Below are 11,663 nucleotides of genomic sequence, written 5' to 3'. Positions count from 1 at the left end.
ACCTGCCGAGCCGACCCTCAGAGCCAAACCCTGAAGATTCTCAGACAACCTCCAAGCAGCTCTGGGCTAGAGCTGGGAAACCAAGGCCAAGGTCTGCTCAAACTAGACGTTAGATGCTGAAGCAGCTAACGGACTCTGCTACTCAATCTTTCTCCAGAACCAACAGTGACTCTCCCAAAGAGAACCTCAAGAACCCTCAAGGTACCATCTGTGCATCATTGAAAACCAAGTCCCGCCAACAGTCCTTAACTGTGCTGTCTCTCACGCAGACTCCAGTGGAACCAGAATCCAGGCCCGAACCAGCCTTCGGCATATTCAGTGTGATTGTACAAATAAACTTGTTAAACTTTTCATCCTGTGTCCGTCAGTGGTGTTCTGCATCTTTGGGTCTCCATTAGAGAACCGATCATGACACCTCTCTTCTTGCCCCTTTTTGAGACACACTTAATATTACAAGCTTTTTGATGGCATTTTAGAAAAGGGATTTTTTTTTTAAATCAAAAAACATTATTAATGTTCACAAATAAGGAATAGTTGTATTAACCATATATCCAAATAGAGTTTTATGGGGCCCCCGGGAACCTTGGGGCCCTGGGCAACTGCCTAGTATTGCCTAATGGTAAATCCCCCCCCCCACCCCTGATGAACGTATAAGAATTAAACAAATGGATGCTTCATAAATAACAAAGCTGAGTTTGAAGTAAAGTTAATTTTACGCTAAAGGAGCTAAAGGCAAAGAGAAATGAGGTGGGATTGGCCTTTAACTGAGTTCCGACTGGGAACCTTTTCCTTTCATATTGTAAAGTTTCATTGTCATCAACCTCTTTCTTCTACATATCCGCTGCAATAAACTGGTATCCTGGTTACTTCTTTTCTTTCCACGCCTCCATATTCATGCAGAGAGTGCGTTTAGTGTGAGAGAGAGAGAGTGTTGGAGTGGTTTGGTATAAATGTACAGTATGTGCTTAGGATGGTTAAATCAGAGCTTTGATATACTCTCCATCTCATCTGAGGACGTTAAATAAAATCGAATGCTTCCAGACTCAGTTTCCTAACTTCACATTCCTTTAGCTAACCAATAAGTATTTGTGTTCTCATCCAGTTACACTAGTTTTCACTTAAACCGAAGCCAAGAGTAACGAGTAACGTTTGATTTAAAAATGTAAGGAATAGAAAGTACAGATACTTGTGTGAAAATATAATGAGTAGAAGTCAGAAGTAGCAGGAAAAATAAGTAATGGAGTAAAGTATAGATACCTAAAAAGTGTACCTAAGTACAGTTTCAAAGTATTTGTACTTTGTTACTTGACACATCTGGATCTGCAGTTGATCTATTCTCTCCCTTCGTGCTCAGACTAGGGACTGAGCGGAGCTTTAGGAGATGATCAAAGCTTTAAGTGTTGTTCTAGTATTTAACTCTACTTAACTTTAAACTAAACCAGAACCTTCTCCCAGCCTTTATAAGGCGTGATACCAAAATCAAAAATGAAAAGTTACCTAATTTTCCATTAGAGGCAGAATTAGCGACGAAGAGGGAATTTTGTGATCACCTTAAGCCCAAAGAAGGTTTGACTCTGAAGTAAGCAGCCTCCTTTTATCGAGGCTAAAATGGCTCATAAATCTATTCAGTTTTTTTCTATAAGTTCATATATTTGATCTGGCATATTGAAGACCATTGCAAAAAGAAAACATTGAAAAGGAACTTTATTATCAGTAAGCAGTAACAGGCAGAATGAGTAGAAGAAAACAGGCGCATCGTTTCTGAAACTGTCATTCTATTGCCTGCAAAGGTTGCTAGGCAACCATCTGACTCCAGTTTAAGAGTAAAAAAAACCCACAAGCAGTTTCACAGTCACGACCGCTGATCTTTATTTATTAGCCCGTTGGTAGTACGGGAAGTGAAGCCACCAGCCGCCATATTGGTACTCCCTAGTTAGTCGCAATGTAAACAATATTTGCGCTACAGCGTTGAACAACGATGATGTTCTCACTGTCATTTATGATAAAATAATAGGCCCATTACAATGCATAGTCATTATAAAGTCAATGGAGTCTATAAATCATGTAATATAACATATTATACAAATTAAAAGTACATGTTTGTTATTCACACATGACATACCCATATTTTCACGACCATAAGGCGCACCGTACTAAAAGGCGCAGTCTCAGTTATGTGTGCGATTACTGTATTTAACACACACATAAGGCGCACCGGACTATAGGGCGCGGGTTTTATATACAGGTAAATGTCCTCTATTACGTTTAAATACCTCTACTGCGTATTTAAAAATAGAGCGGGAGCAAAACTGAGTATGAATGTGCTTTATTCATGTATTTATTACAAAGTATTAATCAAACCCATCAAAGTCATCATCCTCTGTTTCTGAATTAAACAGCTGCGCTAAATCAGACATGCCAATATCCCCTTCTTCGCTGTCAGAGTCACTTTCCGTGCCGGGCGGCTCCCCGGAAATGATGCCGGCTTTTGCGAAAGCTCGAACAACAGAGCCAGCAGACACGTTAGTCCAAGCATCTACAATCCATCCACAAACTGTGGCGTAACTTGCCCGGCGCTGGCTTCCACTTTTCATGAAACTGTGGTCTCAGTCGGTCAGCCATCACTCCCACGCTGCTTGCAGCCATTGTTGTTACGACAACAATGTTCTGCATAAAGCACGTACCGGTTCTTTTATACACAATCCACGCCCACACTTCCCCCTTTAACGTTCTCATGGTGGTCTCAACAACGTCTGCAGTAACAACACACATAGGGCGCACCACACATTTTGAGGGGGGAAAAAAGACGTTTATATGCGTGTTATAGTCGTGAAAATACGGTATATATGACATATGGGTCAGATGTTTGAGTCGGTTTTTTTCCGTTAATATAACATGCAATACATTTCACCACATGACTTTTTCAAATGAAAAATTACCAAACACTACAAAAAAAATGAATCAAAAATTACTACATTGACATTTCGCAGAGAAATACTTTCTATTTGCTTTATTTGAGTCCCAGATAGCCAGACTAATGTTACGCCACATTCTATACTATAGGATCCATCAGCGTATAGATGGATTTATTGGTTGGTTCATCCACTGACTGTGAAATTAACTGTTAAACTTCTTCCCACAGCCAGAAAACTGCTTGTTTTTGCAGCTCACTCCGTGACAGTGGGGAGTACCAAGATGGCAGCCCGTTTTCTTGTGTTATCAGCTATCTAGTAAATATATAGAGATCAATGGTCGCTACCGGATCCATCCTGGAAGCACGATCTGTACCATCAGTTAATTTGCGCATGTGCAATCAGATATTCATCCAGGTTGCCATAAATAAAGTAATTATGGTAATAAAACTACTTATTTCTGACCTTAACCCACTAAAGAATGCTAATACACATCTTTAAAAAATCTTTTATGATTTTCTTCAAGACAATGTGATGTTTTTTACATTTTCTCTGTTAAACAGCATGTCTGAAGTCATCATCAGACATGCTCAGAGCAGCCCGGCAAAATATAATTAAAGCATGTTTATCTGCATTTTAGTTGTTTTGGTTACTCACTATATACTGTAAAGTTAAGACAAAAAAAAAAACTTAAAAAGACTAGATTTATGTTAAATCCAAAGCTGAAAAAGTTAGTTCCTGGAAGTAGCATAGGATCCCATTTCTGGCAAACGGCGAAAGACGAGCGCTGAAACAGAAAGGATTTAAATGCATTTATTATCTTTATTATTAACCTTAATACAATATAGTTTAGTACGCTTACTATTTTTAAGGAGAGAAAACCGAAATTTAGGTATTTTTTATGAAATAAAATCAAGGGCCACCCGGATGTATATCTGGTTGCGCAAATGAGCTGATGGTTCGGATCGTGCTTCCGGGATCGGGCAGTGAGAGCAGGAACGGGTTTGCTAGCGTATCTCTGACTGGAGCAGAGACTAGTTTAAGCGTGAGGAGAAGGAACAAAATGAGAGGAAAAAAATTCTGTGCAAGAAGGATGAGATCTGAGAGCAGAAACAAATATTTGATGGAGAAGGAATTATATTTGAAAGAAACATTACGAGTTTTGAGTCCAACTAGAGGAAATCCTCCTCCTCCATACAATCTGCTTACCTAGTGTCACTAATTGCAGTCAGCTTCCATATGAGTGTTGTTGCTCTCATAAGCAGACCATGCTATTGGCCAAGGATTAATTAAGAAACCATGGTGATATGTGAATGTGCACGTTTCCTTGGTAGAAAGTTATTATTGTTTTATAGATACATGCAGATCTACGGAAGAGGATTAGGGCCACTGGAAAAAAAAAAAAAAGTTAACTGATTTTTTTTATTTTATTTCAGTATAGTATGGGAAAAAAGTCAGAATTCTGACTTTAATGTCAGAATTCTGACTTTTTTATCAGAATTCTGACTTTAATCTCAGAATTCTGACTTTTTTCTCAGAATTCTGACTTTAATCTCAGAATTCTGAGAAAAAAGTCAGAATTCTGACTTTTTTTTCTTGTCAGAATTCAGTCAGAATTCTGAGAAAAAAGTCAGAATGCCGAGGTTCCCCAAAATAACCAGGCTGTCCCGATGCAACTTTTTCATTTCCGATACTGATAACTTTGAGAATCTGCAGATGCTAATATTGACCCGATATGATTTTAGTACAAATCATAGCAGCTTTATTACTTATTTCACACTGTAGAATGTTAGAAAAGACTTGATAAAGTGATCGTATAGAGATATAGAAAAAAGGGTATGAAAAGAACAGACTCGTGTAAAAATAACCACAGAGTTACAGAAAGTTAACAGAAGCAAAAGGAGATGATAGAATCCGGCTGATATAATCAGATATTCGTTTTTTTGGCTAAAATTGGACCAATAACTGATATTGGAATTGAATCGGGACGTCCCTAAAAATACATTTCATTATTTCACTCTGTGTTTATTAATAAATATATAGTGTAGTGTTTCCATGATTTACCTTTATTTTCTTTTAAATAAAATCATTTATTTATCTAATAATTGATCATTTTTAAATGCATTTTAGCAGTTTAATGTTACACTTAATATTTGAGTAATATTAAAAGACTAAATAAATAAATGTTATGTGTACTTATTTTAAGTTACATCTATTTATTTGATGAGAAATTGATGTACTTCCTGATAGATTTGGTTTGGCCACCCTCACCCTGGGAGGAAGCTCCCGCTTTGGGAAGCCCTGTGCTTTTATATCAGGAAGCAGAACATGTCGCTTCGCTCCATAGAGCCTCATCAACAGAGATAAAGCGTCCTTTACTCCTTTCTTCTTGTAAACTCGGTTTGTTTCCATTTAGACGAGGATTTGCAGAACCAGGGATCTAAGATCAGCACTTTACCTCGGCTGCTGTCAGGGATTAGTGGAACGGCGTGTAATGCTACGTTCACACCACATGCACAAAAAAAGCGTCTGCTTCTTCATTTCTGAACTGCAGGCACTAAGATATTAGAATATAATAGAAATTCCCTTTAGTGTCCCACAATGGGGAAATTGTGTTGTTATAGCAGCAAAAGATTATAGCTAAAATGTTCTCATAAATGTGGTCCTTAAAAAGTGTATAAAGATAACAGAATAGGTTACAGAGTTAAAATAAAAAAATTCTATCCTTTACAATGCAGAGCAAATAGAGTAAAAAGTTTCCTTTAAAGCAAGATTTGGTTCTTAAAGGGGAACACCGTTTTTTTTTTTTTTTTTTTTTTTTTACATGGGTCCTTGATTTTCCGTTATTCCCTCATGTTCTTCTCACCCATATGAGTTTAGTGTCATTTGGAGCCTGAAGATATTCCGTTAGGTTATATCCAGGGGCGGATCTAGAAAAATATTTATGGGGTGGCGAGGGGGCAGGAATTTTTTAAGGGGTGGCAACATATGGCATTTGTTTACACTGAATTTAATCACAGTTATCACAGTTTGGTGAGAATAGTATGTACAGTAAGTGTTTCATGTGAAGCAGTTAATATTAAAAATCCATCGTACAATGAGATCTCACTTAATAGGAGATAGAAGAATGATAACACTACTTCTAGAGCGGCATTATCACAGGAAAGGTATTAAGGTAAGACACAGGTGCTGAGTCGCAGATGTGAGAGATTGACTGTCAGAGAGGCAGCTTTGCAGCATTTGCACAAGAAGAAACTATAGAAAGAAAAAGTTTCCCATCAGAGATCTATGGACTGAGCTGGACTAAAGTGAGCAGAACTACACAGTAGAAATAAATGGGTCAAGGCACCCGAACAAGGTACCAGACATCCATGTATTGTTTACTCTGAACACACATTTACCCCATTTGTTCCTCAGTAACTTGAAATACAGCAGTTATGGCAACATGAAAGGGACATTTCCTGCATCTAGATCTGCTGTAGATAGAGCTGCTGTATCAACAAATCAACAAAAGGCAGGTTCTGTATGTTACATCAAAATCTCCTCAAATCTGAAAAGAAGCAACATAAAAATACATTTTGCTTGTGATTAGGTTCATACGGGTCATTTCTGGATAGTTTCATACTATATATACAAAAAAACAACAACAACACTGCTTCATATTAAGCAGGATTTACACCAGTATCACATTTTTAACTTTAATTTTAACAATTTTGGTTTTATTAAAGGAAATATCAGATTTTCTCAGGTGCCAAAACAAAATGTAACATCTCTGTAAAGGCTCACCAGAGAGCAAAACATAAAGTTAACATGACTATAACAGCTGAATGTGGTGATTTCCATGTTGCTCAGCAAAATGCTTCACTAATTTATTTAGATCCAATGCCTTTGTGCGTTTTGATTTGAGTTCAACCAAACTTGATCGTCTCTTTTCTATCATAGTTGACCGCAAATATGTCTTTATGAGCCTGAGACGTCAGGCCGAACTAACATCATAGTTAGAGAAATAACGTTCTGCAACCTGATTTTTATCATCTCAAAATCAGCATTGCAGCTATGCTAGCAACATTGTTCTTTCATTATGATTTCATTTCTCTATAGATAGTTAATCACCAGTTTCATCCTGTGTCTCCTCTCCCCATCACCCCTGGCTCCCTCGCTTTGCCCCATTCGTTTTTCAAAACAATCAGTCTCAGTCACTCTTGCGTCATCTCGTGCTGCATTCACTGCAGTCCTACATTGGAAATTAGCGGTCTGTAATTCTCAAATTATCCATAATTTATAAGCCTCGCCATCCCTACCGCCAACTGGAGTGGCAGCAGGGGTGGCAAGGCTGTCATTTAGGGAGGCATTTGCCATCCTATGCCACCCCAGTAGATCCCCTATGGTTATATCCAGTAACGCCTTCCTATGGGCAACGACTTGAAGGCACAAACTAAACTGTTCATCATTTATTCTTTATGGTACGCCAGCATTCAGAACATGTAGGCCAACTACTGTCTCACTGTCCCCCAGACGTCCGCCTGATGTGTGCATGACGTCATCCGCGCCGGACTGGAGTAGTGACAGGCAGCCCGGGCCACAGGCAGCTACGCTCTACCCCTTCTATTCATTCTAGCTAATCTGAATCGTTCAATTCCATCTGGAGAGCGAGATCATCTGTGGTAGCAGCACTAGACATCTTCCAGGCATGTGAGGAAAACTAGCAGCAGTTCAGCGGACAGGATGAATGAACGGTAGCCGGCGTGCGCTGATGACGTCATACATGCGCCGCTTTGTTTTTAAAAGATATAAATATAAAAAATATAACGGCAGATGTCTGGGGGACATGTTCCATGTTCTGAATGCTGGCGTACCATAAAGAATAAATGATGAACAGTTTAGTTTGTGTCTTCAACTCGTTGCCCATAGGAAGACGTTACTTGGATATAACCTAATGGAATATCTTCAGTACAGCTCCAAATGACACTAAACTCATATGGGTGAGTAGAACATGATGGAATAACGGAAAATCAAGGAGCCAATGGAAAAAAAAAAAAAAAAAAAAAACAGCATTCCCCTTTAAGAACCAAATCTTGCTTTAAAGAACTTCAAAGCAAGAACTTTGATCCTTCTGCAGGGTCTTCATGATGCCTGATCTCTAAAAGACCTTCAGATCTTTCCATAACAGCTGGATTTAACACTGAGATGAAATTAACCACCAGATGAATCTTTTTATTTATGTTTTTCCCATCAGGTGATTGGTTGAACTGGGTTCTATTCGGGGGTGAACTACCAACAGAAGCTAACTTCTAATTCAGATTTGAACAGTTTTCTTTCTCAAAGAAGAAAATAAAAATGGCGCATCCTCTTCCTCTTCCATCACAGTCTCGCATTGCTTTGTGTCATTTAGGATCTAAAAACAAAGAGTTTTTTGGGCTTTAAAGTGAAAAAGCAGGAGCAGTTTGAAGAGTATGAATACTGTTGGAGCTTCCCATGTTTGACATGAATAATTTTTTCTCCAGCTTGTTTTTTTGTTTTTATATATGTGATGTTTTGTTTTCTGAAGTCTGGAGGCGGATGATGTGAAGGAATGTCTCTGTTTGCAGGCTGTGCTGTTGGCCGACATTCTTCCAACTCTCATCATCAAGCTTTTCGCTCCCTTTATGATCCACGTCGTACCGTACGGGTGAGACCAACATCCTCACTTCATCACATCAAGGTTTCTGAGAAAGCTTGAGATGTTTTAGAGTTCAGTCTGATGGGATGTAAAGGTTTTACTTTACTTTAGTCATCATAGATCTGCATCTTTTTAATATTTTTAATATTAGTGTTCAGAGTTGGAGGAAAAAAATCATTTTATAAGTGTGGATTTTTATTTTTAAAATATTTCCAGTTTCAGAGTTCTGTTCTGCGTTGCCATGGCAGCAACGAGTTTCCTGCTGGTGTCCTTTTCCTCTGCTGTGTGGATGAGTATTGTCGGTAAGTATTAGCGCTCCAACGCTTCTTGGTATGTGTGGTTAAACCGATCCTACGTGCAGATCTTAGATAAGGCACTTTTTAAAATATCTTTCCAGTATAAATGTTTTTCTTCTCATCTGTGTTTTCAAAGAAATGTGATTAAAATCATCTGTTTTTATGTGGAAACGCGGCAGACATAATATCAAGATAAGTCTAGCGCCATCAGTCATCATAACTCTCGGATTTCTTTTTTGATATGCAGTTCTGAAAAGAAAGTTCTGTGAAAATGTTTGATCGAAGTTTATGAGAAGAGAGCGATTTGATCTGCATGCTGGCGTTAAACCATCAGAGTCCAGTAACGATAATGACTCGTGTTCCCTCAGTGGGCACCTGATATCACTGTTAAAACAGAGACGGGGGCCCGTCATGGTGCCTGGAGGCCTGGACAACATGCCAGTGCTGATGTCCCATTATTTGCATTTTGAACGGTTGCACCAAAAGGAAGACTGCAGGAGAATTTGGTACCAATTAAACTCACAGAAAAGGAAGAGAAGCTTTGCAGACCTCTGCAGCCTTCAGGGCTTCTCTCTAAATACACTCCTTCCTGTAACCCCACGCTTGTCTAAGGTGTCCTGAACCACAGGGGCCCTTGCAGGGATTTATGTGGCTCTCAACTACACTTTAATTTGAGCAGCCATCACTGGCAGTGGAACAGATGCAGAAGGTATTTTTCAGGAAAGTGTTGTGAGTATTTTATAACGACAAGCCTCAAAATCTTATAAACCTGAAGCATTTCTCTGTCACCAACCAATGCAGGCGCTGCTTCATTTTTTATGCTTTTACAAGTTTAGTTCTGATGCGCGGCTGAGGCCTCTTTGCTGCTCTGGCTGCGTGGTCGAAAAGTAGGTCTGATGCCTGTAACAATGGCAGCTATATTTGCTGTGATCAGTGGGTGAAAAGTAGTTTTAATTAAGTCCACCTGAAAACTTCATCTGTGAAGTCAGTTCATCAACATCCTGCCTTCAAATATTATTTCTCTGGCGGAGCCGCTCAAACTGATCTGTCACCGAATCCTGTTCAACTGCAGCCTCTGGCCCGGTCGCCTCTTTGGGGTTTTCTGCTACTGTTCGCAGCGGCTGGAAGGCTTTTTTCAAGTACGTAATCCAAACTGAAAGCACCAGAATAATAACACCAACCATATTCTGCCGGCAGGTTTTGACATTTTAAGGTAATTTAGGCATTAATAAACAGTTTCAGAGGAGTGATCATAGCGCTCTGCATCAGCAGTGCTGTGTCTGACTCCCTGCCAGCTCCCAGATCAGCTTCTCTGATTGGTTGATGAGGCGCGTCCAGCAGCTAAAGTTACATTCCTCCAACTCCAGCAGCTGCTGCTTGTGATGCGCGTCACATGCCTCAGATGCTTGAAAGCTAAAGAAGCGCTGCTCCTGCTGCTCAAAATGCACCGCAGGACCTTTTGATGCGCCTCAACCTTAGACTTTGCTTGTAAACAAGGTGGCTTTTTTTTATGTCATCAAAGATTTCTGATTTTATGAAAAAACTTTATTATCCAGCTTAACCTTAATTGTTAGCTTAAATTTAACAGGGAAATGCTCAAACTAAGCATTTATTTTATCTTAAAGCACTACAGGGAACGCCTGCACTGTCAGATGCTGGAAACAAGAATAACAACAGCGTCTACGGCCAGGGCTACTTCCTGTTAGGTTTTGTTTAACCTTAGGATAATACAGGAGGGTGTTAAATCCTGCTTGGCATTTCTGCCTGTCGCACCTCCTCCGGTGCCCATGGGTCAGCTGCAGGGTCATCAGCCAGGAACCACCATTCACCAACGTTTTGCCCCTTTAATCCTGGAACGTCTCCTGGTGGCAGGGCAGTGACAGGGACGTCTCCCTGTCACCCCCTGCAGCTGAAAGATGTTATTCCCTGCAACTGTTATCTGGGGGTTAGGTGTTATTCCCCCAGGTTCTGTCCTTCCTCCGCAGCCAGAGCCAAAAGCTCCCTTTCTCCGCCTCCTCAGCCAGTTCCTTTGTTGCCTTCCTCAGCCTTCCTCCCCTGACTCCCACGTCTTTCAGGAGGCGTATGGTCGACAACCCTGTGAAGCCTCGGCATCCGACCTCTACTGGGTAGATGGTAGTCTTCCAGCCCGCCTCCCGGCACTCCGCAGCCAGCTCTGAATACTTGGCCTTTTTTCGCTCAAAGGCAGCTTCGATCCCTTCCTCCATTGGCACAGTGAGCTCAATGAGGGCTACTGCTCCTGCCTTTATGGACCACGCCACAATGTCTGGTCGGAGAGATGTGGTGGTGATTTCTGTGGGAAACTGAAGCTTCCTGTCCAGGTCAACCGTCATGCTCCACTCCTGGCCAGTAGTGAAGGGCCTTGAGGTTTCTCTTTGCTTGAAGCTTCTGATTCCTCCTTCCGCGACAAAGATGGTGGGGTCCTCTGCTGGCGATGGTGTTCGACTACCCTTTCTGCGCTCCTCCAGCACTTCTGCTAGCTTTCTCAAGACCTGGTCGTGGCGCCATCTATAGCGGCCCTGTGAGAGGGCCACTTTGCAGCCTGACAAGATGTGCTGGAGGCTTGCGTTGGGAGCATTGCAGAGTGCACAACATTCCTCGTTTCCGAACCACTGATGAAGGTTCCGAGGACAGGGAAGCGTGTCATATGTTGAGTGGATAAGGAAGCTAAGTCTTGCCTGTGGGATCTTCCACAAGTCTGACCAACTGATGTTCCTGGTTGAGATTCCCTCCCAGGTTGTCCAGCTTCCTTGCAGTCCCTGAGACACAGCCTTGATC

General features: G+C 40.7%; 1 protein-coding gene across 1 annotated transcript in view; it reads left to right on the top strand.

Moving 5' to 3' along the window:
• Positions 1-8,460: 8,460 nt before the first annotated feature.
• Positions 8,461-11,663, top strand: part of LOC119771530 (battenin-like) — a gene marked incomplete at its 5' end in the record, with an annotated part of 30,695 nt that continues 27,492 nt past the window's right edge. The window contains 2 exons of the mRNA XM_038267569.1: positions 8,461-8,580; positions 8,788-8,873. Of these exons, the coding sequence (XP_038123497.1) occupies positions 8,461-8,580; positions 8,788-8,873 (206 nt within the window). The remainder of the gene's footprint in view (positions 8,581-8,787; positions 8,874-11,663) is intronic.

This window comes from Cyprinodon tularosa, unplaced genomic scaffold (assembly GCF_016077235.1).
Source record: "Cyprinodon tularosa strain WSP-4 unplaced genomic scaffold, ASM1607723v1 ctg678, whole genome shotgun sequence".
NCBI lineage: Eukaryota > Metazoa > Chordata > Actinopteri > Cyprinodontiformes > Cyprinodontidae > Cyprinodon > Cyprinodon tularosa.
The sequence above is the reverse complement of the archived record's forward strand: the minus strand, read 5'-3'. Positions and strand labels throughout refer to the sequence as shown.